Source organism: Camelus bactrianus, chromosome 1 (genome assembly GCF_048773025.1).
Source record: "Camelus bactrianus isolate YW-2024 breed Bactrian camel chromosome 1, ASM4877302v1, whole genome shotgun sequence".
Taxonomy (NCBI): Eukaryota; Metazoa; Chordata; class Mammalia; order Artiodactyla; family Camelidae; genus Camelus; species Camelus bactrianus.
In genome coordinates, this window is record NC_133539.1 from 92,884,038 (window position 1) to 92,905,682 (window position 21,645).

General features: G+C 35.4%; 1 protein-coding gene across 3 annotated transcripts in view; it reads right to left on the minus strand.

The window, feature by feature from the left end:
* Positions 1-692: 692 nt before the first annotated feature.
* Positions 693-21,645, minus strand: part of GMPS (guanine monophosphate synthase) — a 62,355-nt gene continuing 41,402 nt past the window's right edge. For all 3 annotated transcript variants that reach the window (XM_074369082.1, XM_074369095.1, XM_074369090.1), the window contains 9 exons: positions 20,610-20,761; positions 19,945-20,118; positions 18,486-18,591; positions 17,018-17,133; positions 14,635-14,760; positions 11,843-11,958; positions 8,638-8,768; positions 7,515-7,687; positions 693-6,300 (listed from right to left, as the gene is read on the minus strand). In XM_074369082.1, the coding sequence (XP_074225183.1) occupies positions 6,199-6,300; positions 7,515-7,687; positions 8,638-8,768; positions 11,843-11,958; positions 14,635-14,760; positions 17,018-17,133; positions 18,486-18,591; positions 19,945-20,118; positions 20,610-20,761 (1,196 nt within the window). In that variant the 3' untranslated portion in view covers positions 693-6,198. The remainder of the gene's footprint in view (positions 6,301-7,514; positions 7,688-8,637; positions 8,769-11,842; positions 11,959-14,634; positions 14,761-17,017; positions 17,134-18,485; positions 18,592-19,944; positions 20,119-20,609; positions 20,762-21,645) is intronic.

The following is a 21,645-nucleotide window of genomic DNA, read 5'->3' on the forward strand; positions in this document are numbered from 1 at the left end:
GGCAAAATGACATATTTATGAGGATAAAAGATAAAACTCAGTAATATTTTTTGTTTTGAGTAATGTTAAAACAGTAAAAATTTACCAAATACAGTTGAATCAAGTACTGTCTTCCCAGACAGCAGAAGGCCAGACTAGGTCATTGATCTGAAAGGACTGAGCTACCAGAGGAATGTAGCTACCTGGAAGTAATTCCTGAATTCCGTTTCTGAACATTGCTATTTCCTCTAATCTTCATTAGTAACTCATTAATACAAACATCTATTTTGATGGGTTTGATCAACTCTGATAACATAGTTCCAAACAATGAAAAGGACCCAATTTTTGAATTAAATTAATAAGCAATTTATGTTTTAAGAAATTGAGAACAGTTTTGATCAAATATTAATGAATATTCAAGAAATCAAATAAGTATATGTGTACATACATATGACTTTAATTTTGGAAACACAAACATCTTTAGCTAGTCATTTAAGTATCTACCCAGTATTTTATATTCACTGTGTCCACTGTTAACACTCTGGGCAAAACACTGACACCCTCCTATATATCTAAGAGAAACAGGTTAATTTTATTACCCAGAACCCCCTGATAGCATATGCAATTTCTTATTTCCCACATCCTGATAGTGTCCACCCTATTTGCTCTTGCTTCTCTAATGAACACTGACATTTAATGACAAATTACAAAAGTCATCATTTCCTCCTTTATGAAGTTTAGTGAAGACAAAAAAAGCATTGAAGTCATTTGACATTAATTTAGCAAAGCTATTTTATGCCAACAATATTGCCACAACATACAATAGACATTTCAGTATACCATGAACAATTAGTGATTTCACAACTAGTTACTCCAATTAACAAAATATTTTATAAAAAATCTGTTCAAAAAGACATTACATTCACTTTTTCATTTAGTATAAGGTTGCAACAATGGTCATAGTAGATTCAAAACCAGAAAATTACTTACCTTGGACATTTGTATTCTCCAAAGGCATATACTCCACTTGAATTATTCAAGGTTCAGGTTTCCTGGAACACTCACTCAGAGGACTTTGGAGCTACTGAACTTAGCATACCCAAGAAATAGCCAAACTCCCCCCACAAAGTCTTGATTTTGCTAATCAATGGGCTTCTAGCAAGGTCAAAAGAAGCCACAGGATTCACCAGTGAACAAACACCCTAAATGAAAAAATTAAGATGGAGCTACTCAAAAGATTTTCATTCAGGAAACTCAGGTTACAGGTTGGTCATCTCTAGCTCTCTAGAGAATTATATCCAAATGGTACAGCTCCAGAAGCATTTCTAAGTAAGTGTAGTAATCGTTTCAGCTCCATAATCTGGCTTAAATCTGATCTGGAGACTTGGCTGCAGCCTAGGGGTCATTCCTCCTCTTTACAAAGGCAAAAAGCAGTAGGAAGAAAGAGATTCTCAAAGAAGCCTGTATAGTTGTTGCAGAGACTTCAAAGCAAGTACTATCTATGTCCACTGCACTATTACCAAACAAGCCCTTGGAGTGTCTCATCTACAACACAACACAGGTATTCCCTGGTTTGAAAGTTCACTTTACGCCACTTCACTTTTGCAAAGATCTACATTAATACCTGTTTTCACAAACCAAAAGAAATCCAGAAAGGATTTAAGCTTTTATGAAAAAGGACAAAATGTAAAAACAGCATTCAGCGTTTTGTTTTGCAGGTCAGTAGAGACAGCGTAAACCTCAAGCAGCAAGAGTGGAACAGCCAAGCTCCTTCCCCAGGGAACCACACTCAGCATCAAGCTGCCATAGCTTTGAACTATGTGTATAAACACCTGTTCTTTATCTAGATTTATTTTGTGCATCGTTAGCAAGATGTGTTCTAAAGTAATTGTTCCTTTGCTTTACATCATTTTGGCTTATGGAAGGGTTTCATAGGAATGCTCTACTTTCAGATATCAGGGAAAACCTGTATAGGTAGCATCATTCCAGAGTCTGGTCTGTAGCTTTAAACTAATTTAGCTACAAGATCTTTAGCAAATCAGTATCTTTGGCCACCTCTTTTCACCTATATGTTTGACTAAGATTTTAAGCTGTAACTAGAGAGGCCAGGTATGTCCCTCAGTAACAACTTATTCCAGCTGGGATATGGTTAACCATCAATGCTTGGGCCCCACCAAGATACTAGTTTAACTGACTTGATTGTAGGGTCTGAGCATTATACAGAATTAACCCAAGTGGTAATAACAGGTATTCCGGGTTGAGAACCGCTAGAAAAGTTAGAATTGGGTGGAATACCTGGGCCTCTTCAATATATAAGACTAGGATTGGGTGCTGGCATTTTGGTAATTTTGGGGAGATTCCAAATCTCTTCACTTGTCACTAAATGAAATATTTGGGAATATAAGAGCCAAGGATGCCACCATTACTGTTGTCAAAGCCCTACATTGGTAAAAAAGATTTCCTGGCTCCCAGTATCACCTGTGTGGCAGCTAAATTACCTAAGGACAAAAGGGGTGCTTTCCAAATGTAGAGACATCCACCTTGCATTCAGTTCCCTGTTAAAATCTAAACTGAGCCAATGAAAGGAACATCCACCATGGTAATGACTAAGATGTCTTCTCACCACATTCCAACGAGAATTCAGGAAATGGGGAGAGGGGGGTAAGAAAGCAGTAGGGGGAGTAGCAGAGGAGAGTTGTGTGGAAAGGTAGGAAGAAACAGAGGTGTAACATTGGGCATAAAATTATCAGAGGATTTCCGAGAGACAGTACTATCTCCAGAAACCACTCACTCACTTATTGTAACTAAGATGATTAATACTTTGGAAGCACATTTATCCCTGATGGTCAGTTACACACTGAGAACTTCTTGTTAAGCCTTGCCTTGAAGGGCTCTGGAGCATTGCCTCTTCAACACAGAGAGCACAAAGCCTGGATTCTGGCTCTGTCGACAGCTGTATATAACTGAGTATGGGAGAATTTTCATTAGTCTCAAAGTCAAAGCATATTCTCTGTCAACTTTTCCAAAAACACATAGTAAAGAGACTGCCACTGGGAACATGTTGACGAGTATCTTCCAAGTGTCATGGTCACAACAGAAGAAAGATTCTCAGGTGGTCAAACCTTGCTGATCCATGCCTCAGTTTCAAAAAAACGGGTAATTAATACCTGATTTTACAATGTATTTTGATGCTTACTGTTGACTGGGTCATATCTGATGCTAAAAGCACTTTAAGAAAGAAAACTATCCCATTTTTCAACTCATCTCCTGCCACGTTTTTTCTTGTTAATAAGAATTTAGGGCTGGATTTGGTGTAAATATAATTCAACTGCCTCATCTTACATGTAAAAAACAAAAAACAAAAGAAAACAAAAATTCTGAAATGACCAGTTTCATACAGCTGTTTAATGGCAAGACAAAGCACTAGAGATGAACAGCCCACCTACCTAACCTGAAAGCCCTCATTCTCTAGAGGTTTGATTCAAGTTACTCAATAAAACAGACTAACAGGAGATAAGCCCAAACACAGCAAGGAAATAAACTTTTATGACGCTTGTTTGGCTACATGCATGCAGCTACCTTAGGATAAAGGAGCGGCAAAAGATGGAAAAACTTGGATAACCCTATCTCCCAGATATATTTAAAGACCTGCTCTCAGAAATTATGCCAGGCTGTTACTTCTAACAGAGCTGACGATCATAGATGGGGCCATTAAGGTGAGACTAGGTATTTGGTTCTTGAAAACTTTTGCGCCTACCAATCTTAGGAATAGATGATGCTTTCACTAACCTGTCTCCCTTCTTCTATAGGTACAAAGAAACAAAATACGTCTCTTAGATGGAGAGGTAAGTAGGTGAGGGGAATGCAGTCAAGAGCTGCCAAGGATAATCAATGATAAATGTTATTGGTCAGGGAGTCACTGTCTTAGACTTGGTCAAAAATAACCATTCCGTAATTTTATATAATTTTAGGTGCCAGAATTTACTTAAACAAAGGATAACTGGGAATACGGAAACCCTACGTTTAATTCTGAAACTCATTAGGTGACCATTACTAAGTTGACCTTGTTTTCTTAACTGTAAAAGGGGACTGCAATCTTAACTTTTCTCAGGTCCTCAGATAAAATACTGTGACGGTACAGAGTAAATGTCATATGGCACAAAGCAAAAAGTGCTTTGTAAAAAAAGAAAAGACACTAAACATTAGGAAATTTGAGTTCTGGAATTTTTTTTTTTACTATATTATATAAAGATATGTTTTGGAGAAACCATTTTTCAGTATTAAGATTATATAAAAGGGGTTTAGTGGACAAGTATGAGGAAAACAATAGGTTTAAAAAGTTTAACCATTATTTCTAACTTTAAAATTTCTCAGAGCTCTGAATATAATGTATACCATAAATGTCCAAGACGGAAGAACAAGTGAGCAGCACTTTCCAAACTTATATGACCACCCTACCTTGTATCTCTGTGGAATACTATTACACAGAACATACTTGATGGGAAAAAAAAATTCTAACTATATATTCTTCCCAGATTCCTATTATTTGCTTGAATACAAAATCGTAAGACACTTTTGCTAGAAGAATTCTTTGCACATAAATGCAAATGTTTCTAAGCCTTTTATAGGTTGTCTGTTTCACCTCTAAAATAAATTGACTCCAAATCTGTTAAGGCCAGGCCACTAACAAACATATCCTCTTTGCAAAAGGATCCTCTCTGCATTATGAGTATCTCATCATCGGGACAGAAAATGAACCCTTCAAGTTTTGTAGAAGTCAAATACTCCTTTGTCTCAGATACAAATATCTGTTACAGTACACAGAAGCTTCTCCGTTGCTGGCCCATCAACACAATTTTCTTATCCTCTAGGCCAACCAGAATGAAAGGAAGACTTCTGCCATGTGTATTTTATTGTTCAGCTAACACTGAATCCCAAACAAAATTGTGTACCTGATCCAATGCCAAAGATCCAGAAAATCAGGTAAGAGGCAGCAACCTGAGATGAAACTGGTATGAGAAATATATGGTAATGTTTTTAAATAGTAACATGAGCTAAAATACTGAGAGAGAAATGGTTGTAGAATTTAAATCCAGTGCTGTCTATTTTTATAGTGCTTACATGAATGTTATAAAAGCGTCTGTTAGAAACTGGCAGCAATGGCAGAGCCCTACACCAGTTCTTGGATCTTCTCTTACAGCTGGTAGAGAAAAGTACAAAGTTTGGCAATACTCTGCATGGACCCAGACTGGTCACAATCTTCAGAGCAGTAGGTAATAAGCTCGTCTACCGATTACATGTAAGAGTTCATCTTACAGCTCTTTACTAGAGCATGCAAACTGCAGGCATGCATTTGTAAGCTGTGCGCATGCATGATGGTTTCTGTGATCTCAGAGATATCCTCTGACCAAACAACATTAAAATGCTCAAATTTATCTATGCTAGACCACAGTCTCTTCTGGAGAGAGAACAGGTAACTTCCTCTGCAAGGCTATGGAAGTTGGCAATATAAGGCTGGGAAGATAAAGCTCCTTTACTAATGAACAGGTTGACAGCAATATGGAGCATGATTTGAAAACATTTTAAACTAAGACTACTCAGTTCCTTCCTCCCATGGCTGTGATGACATAAAATTCAAATTAACTCAACAAATTCCTGGTCTTTTCCATCTTAAGGTAGCTTACCACTTCATAGCCCCAGTGTCATGCAAAAGTGGCTGCAACAGATACACGTTTATCTGATATGTTGATCCCTTCCCAGAACCTTTGGAGGAATAAGGTTACTTAAAAGGAAACTCAGATTCTCCAAAAGGTATACATACTAATTCACACTGGTAGATAATGGGTGTTTCTACCATCACTTGGAAACTGGCAAGAGGACAGAAATCTATTACTAGATCGCAAACTCACCCACATCCACACATTTTCGTTGACAGACATTTCAACAGCAATAGTGAGTTTATACATAAAAAACAAGTGAGGCAAAGGCAAAAGCAGTGTCAATCTGAGTGTAGGCAATGGTGCTTTGATTATACCCGTACAAACTCTTCAGTCCCTTTTAGTTATCCCCAACTCAGCTCTTAAGCCATAGGTTTTTGCTGTGGAGAACTCAGATGTGATGTAGTCGTTTCAGTAACTCTTTCGACAGTACTGCACTTCAATACTGGGAATGGTTTCTAATCAATTTAAACTCACACGGTACTTTAGTAGAACAAGTTTATTACTCCCACTCAGTAGTTCCTGGGGGCTTTGATGTTAAGTCGTACATAATTCGAGAAATGCCAGGAATCTTCTTAATCTCAGTGACCATCTTTAACACCACCTGTTATAAAACAAAGATTATAAATACAGAGCCAGGGTCCACTGCATGTCCAACAGACCTAGAAGGCTTGCGTTTGTAATCTGAAATTAAAATGTGATCTATTTTTACTATAATCCTCTATGTATAGGAGATAATCCCGGATTAATTCATGTAGTGACCCTTTATAGATTTAAGTGACTTAAACTCAACACTACTCAAAGTGTAGTCAGCAAACTGGTGTCAGTCTGCAAATTATGTTTATTACTGGTCCATAACAAGTGCTTAGAAACATTTATAGCAGTTTGACATTGCTGTGGCATCCAAGCATGTGATTTTATGGGCGTAAGCCAATGCTTCACAAATGACCTGTGGCCTACAACTCCAAGGCCAACAAGATGGCACATGATGCACTATAGTAATAACCACTGCTGTGTGGACATAAGAAGGCCTGGTCACTTGACTGTCCAGAGAGACTTGGCAAATGTGAGCCTAAGGGAAAACAGACTCTAAGACACATTCCCCTACCCAGCTATCTAGCTATAATCAGAGCCTTGGAGCAGTGGTCCAACTAATAAAGTCTGACTTTGATTTTTATTTGCTATCATGCAAATAGCTCCTTTGAAATACTCTGGTTGAAGAATAACAGGAGAGGGAGACGGTGATCAAAAGTGCAACTGACAGTAACAAGGGCATTAAGAAATTCAAGGGTGCTTGGCCATAATGCCGTCAAATCTCATCCTTGGGGGAAGGGTACAGCTCAGTGGTAGAGCGCATGCTGTCTGTACGAGGTCCTGGGTTCAATCCCCAGTACCTCTGTTAAATTAAAAAATAAATAAACAAACAAACCTAATTACCTTCCCTGCAAAAAACAAAAACAAAAAAATCTCATCCTTATTTCTGATAAACTCTTCTTCATTCCAAGGATTTTCTTTTTTACTTGGAGAATACTATTTATAAAGTAGAGGTTGGTAAGATTAGATAAAATGATAGATTAGAGTTGGTTACTCTCCACATAGTAATCAGAAATCTGGAGGGTTTTAATAAATGTAAGGCCTTTTCCTACTATAGTGCATTAAGTAATCAATTACGTGGAGATAAAGAAAAAAAAGAACCTGTCTTGTGAACAGAAGACCAACCTCAGAAACATCGACACTGTCACAGCCTATCCCATTCACCATTATTGTAAAATGTATAAGGTATTAAAAATGTACATTAAGAAAAAATACATAAATTACCTCCACAGGGATCTCATTGCCAGGGGTTGCAGGTATACCAGTCATGAAATCACTAGTAATAAAGGTTCTAATAACCACAGATCTCTGGCATGAAGGTTGCTTCTGAAGTGGGTCCCGATCAAAATGTAATGGTGTCAAAATCACCGGCATCTGGCTGATTTTCCCAGCATACCCTAGAGAAATGAAGGTAACATGCAGAACCAATCACTACATCATGGAAAAGCACTCTAACCTAGTTCAATTAAATCCTCCCGGACAATATCTAAAATTGCCTACATACACACACCACTTCTTCAGACTGTCATCATGTACTATTCTCAGTTACTCTCATAGCATTTTAAGTAAACTCAATCACAAATACAAGTAACAGAATCTGATAACAGCAGTGGTATGTGACAGTGATGTGAGATATATATATATATATACAGTCAATTCATTATTCATGGTAGTTATGTTCTGTACCGCAGACACTAAGTTAGGGAATACTGAACCACTACTCCTAGGGGAAACAGAGTTGGGTTCCTGCAGGCCTCTGGTCATAACATTTTCATCAACTGATCAATACACAACCTTGCTTAATGTGTGTTTCTGTTTAAAGACATCTTATTCAATATTTATTGTGGATTCATTAACATTGGACTCACAGCCAACAACACCATAACTCATGGCTGAATGAAGCTTATCTAACACACGTATTTTCTCAGTAAGGCACTGCACAGCCTTCCTGTGCTTATCCCAGACAGCACCTCAGCACTATGCTTGGGGAACATTTTAAAGTGAAATCACCAGCAAAAAGCACAAAAATGCAAAAAACATGACCTTAAATAGACTATAAAAAGGATACATGTTTATAGCAAGAGAGCTGAAACAAGAAGACAGAGGGTCGCCTTGTTCAGCCTCAGCTGGGAACATGCAAGTTGGGCAACTCAAATTTTCTGCCACTTTGTGCATGTCCACAAAAGACCACAAAGATGAATAAATTTTATATAGATAAGGCAGTATCAAAGAACTACCCAGAATTTAATAATAAAACTAAAAGCTGCATCTTCCTACTAGACATCATAATGCCATGCTTCCAAAACCTAGTTAGAACGTGCAGTGATAAACAAAATGGGCAACCTACCAGACTCCCTGAGAATGTTATGGGCCTCAAAATCAGCTTGGCGTAAAGTACTGAGCACCCCTGTTGTCAAGAAAGTGGGAGTAACGTCTGTAGGAGGTTCTTTAACTGGAGGGCCAAATATATAGACAACTCTAGAAGTGGGGGAGGTGAAAATTATACAGAAATTATGTTTTAGTATGAGAACCAAGACACATAAAGTAACATTCTTTCCATTTATTCTTAGGCCTCTCTCTTACCCACTTCAAATCCCCAAATGAGTAGGACAGGATCTAAGATTATAGAAGGTCTATATTCTATGCACCTTCTCAAAGTATATTCTCTGGTATACTCGTATCTCAGAATGTGCAAAGACTTTTGAGTATCACAATCATCTTTTCATATAATGTACTGGATTCAAGAGTATCCCCAGAACTTCATGTCCATCTGGAATCTGTGGATGGAAACAGGGTCTCTGCAAGGTCAAAAAAAGGTCATAATGGCTTGGGGGTAGGGAGGGTGTTAATCCAATGATTGGTGGGTGTCTTTCTAAGAAAAAGGAAATCTGGAAACACAGACACACAGAGAAAAGAGGGCCATGTGAAGACGGAGACAAAGACTGGACTTAAACTGTCACAAGTCAATGACTGCCAGCAAACACCAGAAACCAGGAAGAGGCAAGGAAGGATCCTTGCCTAGAGTTTTCAGAGAGAGCATAGCCCTGCTGACACCACCCTTGATTTCAGATTTCTGGCCTCCAGAAATGCCAGAGAATAAATTTCTGTTGTTTTAAGCTTCCCAGTTTGTTGTAATTTGTTACAGTAGCCCTGGGAAATTAATCCACATAAGGCTGGGGAAACAATGAATAAACAGGTTTTATGACAAAACTTCAGAAACTGCAATATGCTAGTATGCACTGGAAACCTCCAATATGAGGCTACAGTGAATTGCCCAAACTTAGTTGGCTGTCAACTCAACCTTCTTTATCATTTTGGGAAACACTAATCCAAGAAAGATTCTTATTTCCACTTTATTAAAAATGTCACCAAAGTAAGATCCTTCCAAAAGGAATGACTGACTACTGCTTTAAGCAAATGTCTGTTTGAAAGATATGAAGATACACTGCAGGTGTTAATAAAAGTACAATTTGAAAGACAGCTTGAGGAAATTAGACTCAAATAATTACAACTTAAGGGGACTCCTGCCACTAGTTAGGGCAATCCGTTTCACAACCTTCTCCCAGAAAACAAGAGGCAGCAGGGGTAGAACTGAGTGCCACCTAGCTCTTCCCAATCCAACTCTAGCCAGCAGGCAACTGTCCCTTTTCCTTAGCCCTGTCTTTAGCAGAGAAAATAAACCCCCCCTGCAACTACCACAGTTGAGGTTTAGTAATGTTTTTTCTTTTTTCTTAATATGTATTTAGAATAAAACGTAAGAAAACAGCATCAGGTCAAAACCACCACTACCACCAACTACTTCATTGCCTCCTTCCAAACATATTGCAGCAGGAAGGTTTTTGTGTCATGCACAGAAAGCCACAATTTTAAACAATACAGTTCCTAGAGCTCATAAAAAATCCTTAGAGGAAAAAGCTACTAGGCAAAAAAAAAAAAAAAAAAAAAAAAAAAAGCCATGAACTTATTCTTTTTATCTTATTTCTTTCAAACAAGAGTGACCAGATTGTACAGGGATAGGCAGTCTTCCACACTGTATAGAACAATAAAACTGCAACAGTTCTTCTCTGTACAAAGATTCAATCATACGAATTGGGGGGGGGGGGGGGACGGTGCTGGCAAAAATTGAAAACTTTTAAAAAAGTTCTTTAAATTCCAAAAGGACTCTGGCAAAGAAATAGAAAATTCACCAAGACTCTTTAATGGCCTGCTAGGTTCATATCTTAAAATCTAGTTTTTTGTTTATTGGTTATTAGACTGTATTTTTTTTTCTCTTTTGGGGAGGAAGGAAGGGTTAAGAAAGGAGGGAGAGACAAACAGAGAAAAAAGAAAAGATAGGCAGAGAAACCAGCATATAAAAGGACAAAGATAAAGTGTAAGCATGAGTGAGTACGTTTAGCAAAAGAAAAAGAGAGAGATGAAACTATAAGAATGTTGTGAAATGAAAAACATACTAATTATACAGTAAAAGCAGTGGAGCCAAACTTAAGGAAAAGGAACTTTCTGTATGACCTATAAAGTTTATTTAGGTAGTAACATTTTTCAAAAGATGAATGATGAACTATTACTTTAACCATGACAGTTACCTCCATTCAAAATAGGCAATTACAAATCTACCATTATTCATTAATAAGTCACTTTTTTCAGTATATTAAACATGCTTCTGTATCTGAGGGCTTTGGATTCATCTGAGTAAGTTTTTTAAAGGGCGTGTTCCTATCAGTAAAAATGTGATTTTTCTTTAACTCTCTGTCTTAAAGGTCACACCAGCAGACAGGTATAAAATATACACACCCTGTTAGGTGAACATCAATAGGTAGATTTATAATTTCTGTAGCTAATTTGAGTAAACTGAAGTTTCAAATAATACTTTTTGGCTGTTATCTGCCTGATACTCATTAAGAAAATAGAAAAGAGTAAACAACTGTGAAATAAGAACATTTAATTAGCATCCGGTACTAAACAAGTATGATTTTTTTAACTATACATGAAACAATGCAACCATTACACACAGATTATAAATCAGCTGTTGATATACCCAACAGAAGAAATTAATGTGCAAATTAAAGGAAAACTGGATCTGAAAAACTAAATTCAACGTCAGTTATATATTTAATGCAGTTATTTTAATGATATCTGGCATATGTTTTTCTTTTGATTTACTCTAGGATTATTATTAAATTGACCAAGTCTCTAATGGTAATTCTATAACCTGTATAATTTTTTCAGTCCTTCTGGAATAAAACATGTTACCATTAAACAAATAGGTAGTCTAAGCTCCTAATCAGGAAGACATGTTTTAAAGCTGTTTTTAATACTGTATACCAAAATGCAAGACTTTCGTATTTCTCCCTTAAACAACAAAAAATTTTAATAAGCAGATGACTGCACTGTAATGAGAAAACAAAATACAAGGTATTACCAAATACCTGCTGGATTGTGACCTCAGCACATACCTGTATCTACACTTGAGCCACTGGTCTCTCAACAGTGGGGAGACCTTAAAAAAACACATCCTTCCATTACATCTCTCCCCCACCCGCTGCAGAACACACCTGTTAATGTTGTGACACATGCGAGGTATAAGCCTAGCCAGAAAAATAAGGGATTCCCAGTCAGGCTCATCCTTACTGGAGATTCCACACACGTAACTGTAAGAACGACAGTCACCCTAAAAATAAAAATATAATTGATCACTTTTCATGGTTTTATAGAAGCCAAAAGGTGAATTGGAAAATACTTCATGCATGGTAACACCATTAATAGTAATTTAAAAAATCTTTTGAACAAAAACATACTTGAATAAAAGTATATATGGATAGTTTACTAATAATATAAATAAATCCTAAAATTAAATCCCCTAGTAAATCATACCTAAATCAGTTCAGACATAAAGAAAGTGTCAAAGTAATTTCAAGAATTTATTCAACATGCACCAGAGATCCATTGCGATTTCATTCCAAATACCTGCCCAACTGTAGGTGGCGAGCACACTTAATTTGGCAGACAAGATCTGCCCATGTTTATTAGGTGGATAAAGGATTTTCACGTCAGAGATAAAAATAATTTCATAAATATTTACTTATTAATTCCTTTAAAATGAGCAAAGAAAGTTAATTTTAAAGGAAGTGAATAAAACTGGTAATACTGATTCTCATTTCCTTTGTCCTGTTTAATCCAAATAATTTGCTTTAAAACAAAAAAAGCCAAAAAAATTAAACTGAAAAGCAACTGAAGAGTAAGAGTCATTAGATAACTACCTAATACCCAGTATACTGAGAATATGAGAATTCAGGCTATTTTAATGCTAATAGTATCTATCGAAGTTTAAAATGTATATGCTCTTTCATTAAGGAGATATTACTGAAACACATGAATAACTGCTTGAAGAAATAAGATATTTCTTATTTGTTACTTGCTGAAACACCTATAATAGTGAAAAAGTAAAAATTATTTACATGTCCGTTGGTAAAAAATGGTTAAACAAATTATGGTATAACCATACATGAAATGTAAGGCAGCAGTTAAGAATAAGAGTCTACTGGTAATGGCATGAAAAGATAAGAAGTTCATGATGCTCAGTTAAAAGAAAAAAGTGATGAACAATGTGTCCATAATTCCCTTTCATTTTCTTTCCAAAATGTTTCTAGAAAGAACATTTAACTGGTGAGCAGAAACAGAGAGAATCTTTTTAAATGTACTGCATTTTGAATTTTTTTCTTTACAAGTACAGTTTGATATTTAGAAAATAAACTTCACTGCTATCATAATCATGAATTATGATTTTTATCTGGGTTTATAAGGGTCTCAGCTTCAAGGGCCTAAGAGACTAGATAAAGTTAAATAACTAACAACAAAAGAAACTTTTATTTTGAAAGGAAAAGTAGTGGAAATTGAGTAAGTTTTATTTTTTAGAAAAAGAAATCCCTCATCCAACCAATTGTATTACCTCAAACATTTATTTATCTATGACATTATCTACGACACTTATCCAAAAAGGGGAGTGAAGAACTAGGTCAGTTCAACTCCCTGTCTAGCAGTATACAGAGCTGGAAGTTCTCTGTAATAGATCCATTTAGGACTGAGGAAAAAAAGAAAGAAAGAAAAAAAAAAAAATCAACCTATCTGCTCTTCTATTTTTAAATAGTAGAGTAATTTCTGCCTGTAAATCTCGTATCTTGAACTTTAAAATGAATTTGTTTATGATAAATGAGATAATCTATACACCATTGAAAGAAAATTATTTCTACAATTCCGGGAAGGGTTATTTCAACAGTGATTTAAAAACAACATATGTAGCTTACACACAGGGCCTTTAAAAAGGGGAAGAAAGAGGGGGAAAGAGTTCTGTAAACAAAATAGCTGGCCCTATCATTTCCCTAAACCAAAATATTTTAGTTTAATTTTAAAATAATGAATTTTTATTGTCTTATTTATAGACAGAGCTACATGAATTCAGGAGGAGGAATTTAAATGGATAGCTCAGATTCAGATATTTAAGAAAAAGTATATTTATCAAGTTTTAGATGAATCTCTAAAACAGATTTAACTTCTTTCCACACATAATTTTACTATAATAGAACATTATAATATAAACATATTAACCCACTAACTGGCACTCATGCCATTTTGAGTTGAATTATTGACACGATTTCTAGTTTTCAAATTCTAAATCACAGAAAAGAAACCTTCCTCTTCCTTCGTCTCCCAAGCATCTTCCCCCTCAGAAACTCACTTGAGGGTCACATAAATAAAGGAGAACTTAATATAATCTATTTATGAATAGCATTTCAATAGTGAGAACTATATTATCCTCACATGCTTTAACACCTGGAAAGACAACAATAAATACAGAAAATGTTAGCTGTACATTATCACAGCTAAGAGAGCAAGCAAGGACACAATGAAAAGGCAGAGGGCACTGGTTTCAGGAATACACAATCTGAGAACAAGACCTAAACGGTTTAACGTGTTCATCCAGGGACCTTCTTGCAGTTAAAGACTTCTAAAGCCACAGACCATTTCATATCAAGAAAGATAAAATGAGGACATGACCTCTCGGTACCTGTCCTTCAAGGCAGAAGCAAGCAAGCCAATCCTATAGCAAATCATTCTTTGAATCTTTTTAACTACAGATGACATGTTTCAAAACTACAAAATCTCAGTCTGTATGTTTCATTCCTATTACCTTACTCACTTCATAAACATTCTTTAAATTTTGCCTTTTTACATCTAAATTTGGTGTATACACTTTCATATTTCATTTGCCTAAGTCATTCCTATTTTAATATGAGCAGAAACAGCAGCAGAAAGTTATGTCACAGGTCAATGAATTCACACAACTCACCTGCACACCCACAGTTTTAATTGGTAGCAGAAAGGCATTCAGTGAATGCAGGCTTGTAATTTGCATCAGCTTCTCCTGATCCTCTTCGGTCGTGCAGGCTTTGACTCTTTGTAATAATGTATGTGGCTGGGAAAACCAAAGACACACTTCTTGGGGTTTCAGGAAATAAAGTACTCACTCTTTTGGTACCTATTACTATTTTATGTGTCTATAATTACTGGTTTATAGCAATAGATCCTATTTGGCATTTCTCTCTGACTTGTGTGTGCTATACATTGTATCAGGCAAGTCAAACTTTCTCCTTATCTCTAATAAAACTTTCTGCCATAAAGTCAACTTTGTCTGAAATTATTATCTTCATCTATTTCCTTGTTTTCCCTGGTGTAGGTTTTCCTTTTCTTTTTTTTTTTTTACCTTCACTCCTTCTATCCCTAGATAAACAAACTAGTTAGAGTTATTAGTCCTTTTTAATCGTGGGTTAATAATATAGTTGAATGCCATCCTACCATTTTATTCAGTAGCTTCTATTTGCCACACTTTTTGTTTCTTTCTCCTTTTTTATTTTCTTCTGAACTGATGATTTCTGACAGTTCATTTATTTCCCCTTTGCTAGTTTTGAAATTAAACTTTCTATTTTTATTCTTTAACAGTTCCCCTTCAATGTTATCAGGATTAAGTTATTAAGGATACTTAACAAAAGAGAATCAACCTCTCTGTCCACCTGGCGAACAATACAAAGCATCTTCGAATGCTTTAACTCCCATCAGCCCCCACTGTGACTTATACGTTACTTTAGCTATACAATGTTATACTGTTTTTAAAAATAAACATCAAAAATCAGACCATTATTTTATACAGTCCATGTCTGTTTAATTTTATCCACTTACCATTTTATTTGCTTACCACTCCATTTTGTATCTCAGACCTTTCAACCAGGATCCTTTTGATTCTCCTAAAGTCAGTTCTTTAAAACAGTGGTTCTTAACCCTAGCTGTACACAAATTACTTAGTATGCTCAGGTACCATCCCACATCAATTAAGTAAGAAATTCTAGAGAGAAGGGGCCCAAGCATGGATACTTCAAAAGCTCCCCCTGTTGAATCTAATACACAGCCAGGGTTGAGAACCACTGCCTTTATCCTTAAGTAACAGACTGCTCGTAATAAATTCTGTTTATCTGAAAATATCCTTATTTTGCCCTAGTTCTTTGAGACAGTTTATCTGTTCACTATTATTCATAATTATTTTCTCTTGGCACTTTGAAGTCTTTCTGCTTTTACTGTTGCTTTCAGTAATAGTCTTTCCTTTATGTGGAAATCAATCTTTTTTCTGCAGCTGTTTTGTCTTTCACATTCTGCAGTTTCCATAGGTAAGCCTACTGGATGCCAAATTCTTTTCCTTTATCCTGGTTGGGATGTTATTATGTTTCCTGAATCTGAGGCACGGTGCTTTCACCAATGTGGAAGAATTAAAATACTTTTGTCTATTATCTCCTTCTAGACACACATTAAAGTTGACATTCTCATTCTCTCTTAACCTCTTCTAACCATATTTTCTCTTTGATGCTTTGTTCCAATTTCCGGATAATTTAACATCTGTCTTCAAGTTCACTAATTCTCTCATTAGCTTTTTTTAATTCCAGTTATTTCTAGAACTTAATTTTTTTTCCAAAGCACCCTAGCCATTTTTTTATTCTCTTATCATACACTTTATTCTTATATCAATAGCTTCTTTTAATTCTATGTACTTTACACATTGTCAGTCTGCTAATTCCAATACCTGAAGTGCTTGAGGGTCTTCTGCTAGTTGTTCCCACTAGCTCTCATTCATGGTGCCTTACTTTTTATACATATTTTATAGTTTTTTATTGTAAGCTCATACTTGTTGGAACTCTATCTACAGGAATTCTTTGAGACCTAGTTGAAGATATTCCAAAGAGAATTTACACTGCTTCTTGCCTGACACCTGGAAGCACTACCAACCAAAGTTTAACACAGATAATAAATTTAGGCACCAAATATATAAAGAACTGGAGACTTTTCCATCATCCTCAATTTAGAACTAAAATGATTTCCCTTACTTTCTTGCAATACGTATGGAAAGGTGTTTTAAAATACTTTATATCTAGCATTTTTACCGATTGAAGGTATCTGTTAAAATATATGGAATGGCTGGAAAGAGAAGTCTGCATTTAAGAATCTCTGTAGAATACTTTCTTCATAGTCATTTCAAAGATTAAATTACTTAGAAATTTCAAATAATGAAACCCTAATCACTTCACTATAAAAACTGGAGTAAAACAAGAATCCATTCAATTCCTTGTACTGATTATCTGTGTCTGTTTAAAGCTCCTATAATATACATATTCAATGTAAATTACTACCTTTTTAACACTTGCAGAAAAATCAGCTACTATTTTCAAAATATTGTTGGTTTCAGGAAAATCCTTACAAATATAAGGTTCTTCAGCACATATTACTCTGATTGCCAGGCCAGGACCTATAGAGAACAGTTAACAGTGGTATTTAATTTAAAGGTTATGTTAAATATAAAAAACTGACTTAAAGTCACTATTCCCAAAATATATTTTTATATTGTATTTTTTACCAATCTTACTGAAATATAATTGACATATACAGTGTAGGTTTTTTCAAGTGTTTAATTTCAAATGTAGCTATTACTTTCCCATCCAACTCTTCATTTTTTAAGAATGCTTCAATTCTCTTTAAATCAATGATTTCTGTCTCCTATCCCGAAAGTTCATGTATTAAGTGTCACAGAATTCTCCAATAAATATTTTTAATTCACAATATGTATGTCAATCTGTTTAAAATTACTTATATACACAATCCTTTGCCAACATACATGTTAGGGACTGAGAAACTTAAATTACTAGAGTTTAAGTTAATAATGTAAACAAGTGCTAATATCCACATGGGTTATACCTTTGTGACATTGTTCATGGAGATAATACAGTAGCTAGGAGTAACAAGCTCTGAGGTGAGATTTTTGGGACTAGAATCCTATTTCCAAACCCAACCTGCATAACCCTTGGCAAACTATCCTCTGTCCCTAAATTTCCTCATCTGCAAAACAGATTCTATTGTGAGGATCAAATAAGACAATGTGTGTAAAATACTCAGCAGAATGCCTAGAACTTGTTAGTATGCAAGAAATGTTAACTATTATTATGTTTTTTAATTTAATTAGACCATTCTCTCAATTCATCACCTAATGACTATGTAGAGGCCTAGAAACTGAAGTGTAAGACTTGTCCAAGCTCAAGAACCATAACAAAAATATGTTTAAGACTCTCAATTCTAACTTTCAACAAATATTAACTCTAATTATCTATTTTTTTATACAGCAAAGTATTTTAAAAACTGACTATTTTTATTTGTTCATGAATTAGTTACATAAAGCACTGTTCAAAGAAATCGTTCCTCCATGTAGACAAGTCGGCCATGGGATAAGGGATTTCAGAGAACCAAGTTTTAACCCCATCTTCCATGGAATATGTCGTAGTATAGTAGAAGGAACATAAAAATCCCAGCTCTAACACTAAGAGCTGTGTAGCAGTGTTATTAAAATATCTCTATTTCTTGGTTTTCTCATCTGATGGCAACATTACATGCCAATCTATACAAAAATGGTTAGATGAGTATTTAATAAAAAATGAAATATATACAGTAGGCACTAAAAAGAATGTTTATTCCCTACCCATCCTTTCCTTTCTCTCAAGTTACATATGTCCTAAGATGATAAATTACTTCAAAAACTGTCTGAGTTGATTTTTCTTCAACATTAAGGCCTAATAACAAATCAAACAGAACTCAGTTCTGTTTTTTCACCTGGAAACGGATGCCTGGAAACTAACTCTTCTGGAAGTCCAAGTTCTCTGCCTAAAATTCTTACTTCATCTTTATGAAAATCTTTCAGAGGTTCTATTACTTTTCCCTACAAAGAAGAAAAAGGCCAATTAATACAAAGTAGTAACCAAAATGACATGGAAAACAAAAAGTAATTACTGGCTTTTCCTGTTGTCTTTTACCTTAAAAAATCATTTTTCAAAACTCGACCTTTTAAAGTATTTCCTCCTATATGCTTATAAAGAGTTAGATGAATATTTTAGTGATCTTCATATTTCTCTTTGAAACACATTTTAAACATAAACCTCTTAAATAGAAATAAATCAGAGCAAACATACCCACTCAACTCTGATCTAGTTCTCATCTGAAAACAAGGCAATTAGAAAATACCGTGCTAGTGCTTAAAAAACTCACCAAATGATACCATGAATAAGTGAAGACAATCCACAGAAGGCAAATCATATATCTAATAAAGGATGTGTAACCAGATTATACAAAAAACACGAATCAATAATAAAATGATAAATAAGCCAATCTAAAAATAGGCAAAAGATCTGAATAGGTATTTCTCCACAGAAGATATACAAATGACCAATAAGCACATAAAGATGACTGACATTACTAGCTACTAGGGAAATGTAAATCAAAACCACAACGAGATACCACTTCTCATCCACTAGGATGCCCAAAATAAAAAGGGACAGATAATCCTCAACCCTTAGAATGGCTACTCTCAAAACGAAAACAAAAACCAAGCAGAAAATAACAAGTGTTGGGCATGCTGTAGAGAAAGTGGAAGCTCTGTGCATTGTTTGGTGGGACTGTAATATGGTGTAACTGTTATGAAAACATTTAAGGAGGTTGCTCAAAAAATTAAAAATAGAACTACTGTAAGATTCAGAAATCCCACTTCTTGGTATATATCCAAGAAACTGAAAGCAGGGGCTCCAAGAGATATTTGCAAACCCATGTTCATAGCAGCACAATTCATAACAGCCAGAAAGTGGAAACAAACCAAATGTGCATTGACAGATAAATGAACAAAATATGTATATACATACAATAGAATATTATTCAATTAAAAAAGGAAGGAAATCCTGTCACAGGCTACAACATGGAAGAACCTTGAGGATCTATTATACTAAGTGAAATAAGCCAGTCACAAAAAGACAAACACTGATTTCACTTATATGAGGTATCCAAAGTAGTCAAATTCACTGAAACAAAGTAAAGTGGTAGGTTACTGGGGTTAAGGAGAAGGAGAAAAGGGTAGCTGTTGTTCAATAGGTATATAGTTTCAGTTTGGGAAGATGGAAAAGTTGTGGAGATCTGTTTCACAATACAAATATGCTTAACATTACTGAACTGTACACTTAAAAAATGATTAAGGGAGCGGGGAAGGGAGGGAGGATTTATGGCACAAGTTCTCATAAGCTCTTACCTCCTCTCTCAACTTTCTGATAAGCTCTGTGTCGTTGTGATGGGTTTTGATGAGTTCAGCTTTGCCACTTGCAACAAGGGATGCACTTTCAATTAGATCAGGCCGTAAAGTACCTTGGGCAAGGAAAACCTCCTCTGGTTTCAGGTTCATTTCTCCAATTACTTCATTGGCAATCTATAATCAACGGGAGTAAACAGCCTTTTAAGAAGTGAATTTTTTCTAAAAGACAACAGAAGTTTATACTTTCAGCTAAATTTTTCAACAGTCCTTTTGCAATACTGACCAGGAGATGAAATCCACCAGTCCCCAAAATAAACTCCTTTAGAACATATCCTTGACATGATTCAAAAAGTTATGCCAATATTCCCATCAAAAGCCTAAAAAAAAAACTAGCCACTGAAATACCCAAAGAACTAAAATATAATATCAAGTGAAAACACCTATCCTTAAACAATTAAACCAATAGCCTGACAAAATAAGTACACTTGTTTTTTAAAACATAAAACGCTTTCTACTGGTCAGTAGGATAGCAATACACAGTAAAACTCTTAGCTAACAAAGGAATTAACATTAGCCAGAAAATGTGGTTATCTGGTATAATGACAAGAAAAAAATACTAAAATTCACATCAAAAATAGTACACGTTGAGGATGTTAAAAAGGTACCTTAACAAAAGTATCCCCAATGATTTTTCTTTTCTCCTCAGGACTCGTAGTCATATTTAATGTTTTGCTTATTCTTTTTCGTGGAGTTCTGTCTTCATCTGATATTGGTAGAGTTGTTGTTCCATTATAAAAAGAATGAGCAGCATTTATCACTGGGGAAGAGGGGAAAAGCATGTTTTAAACTCATAGAAGATTGTTTTAAATCATAAATAATAGGTCAAACTACAAAAAGAAAACCTAGACAGATCCTCTGATCTCCCTTTAGTTTGCCTACATATTTCAGAACCACCAATAAACCATGAGTCCACACACAGGCACTCATTAAATTTTATTCTTTTGAGAATCCTGTCGCATTTAATGATCTTGGCCCATAATATCACAAATTATGCTAATTGCTTTCCCTCTATTCAGTGTTTCACCAGAGCAACAGCAAAAGCCCCAGCAAGAAGCAAAGCCCCAAAGGAATTAAAGCAGTAGCAGATATACAGGGATCAGAGTTCTCAGAATTTCATACTGACCAAGTCTCTTAAAAACTTGATGTCTATGAACATATATTCAGCGATCCTTGGCTGTCCTTTTATATTTAAGAGTGAAATATTTAAAAACAACTAACTAAAATCTCTATTTGGTAATAAAGCTGAACAACTGCTGGGCTTCGCTGTAAGATGCCAAGGCAGCTGGCTACTTCACTCGGGACCACCAGTGAATTTGCAGGTCTTTCTCTTAAGCTGGTCATTTATCCCAGAGAAGGTATCTCCAGTTTCCTGCCTATCAGCATTTTGGTAGTTGAACAGAGGAAGTTGTGGGAGGAGGGAGATACCAGGAAATTTTTACTTAATTTTACTGTTTTTAATGTAGAATATTACTTCCACCCTCAACTCTGCCTGGAATTAATATGCCCAAGTCCAGAGTTTCTCTTGTTTAGCCTCTCTTGATGAAAAGGGATAGCAGCAGTGTGTTCCTGTTTTAAGGAAAAAGATCTGCTCTCAGATTTTTAACAAATCAGTTTTAAAATGACTCAGTGAGCCAGGCCCAA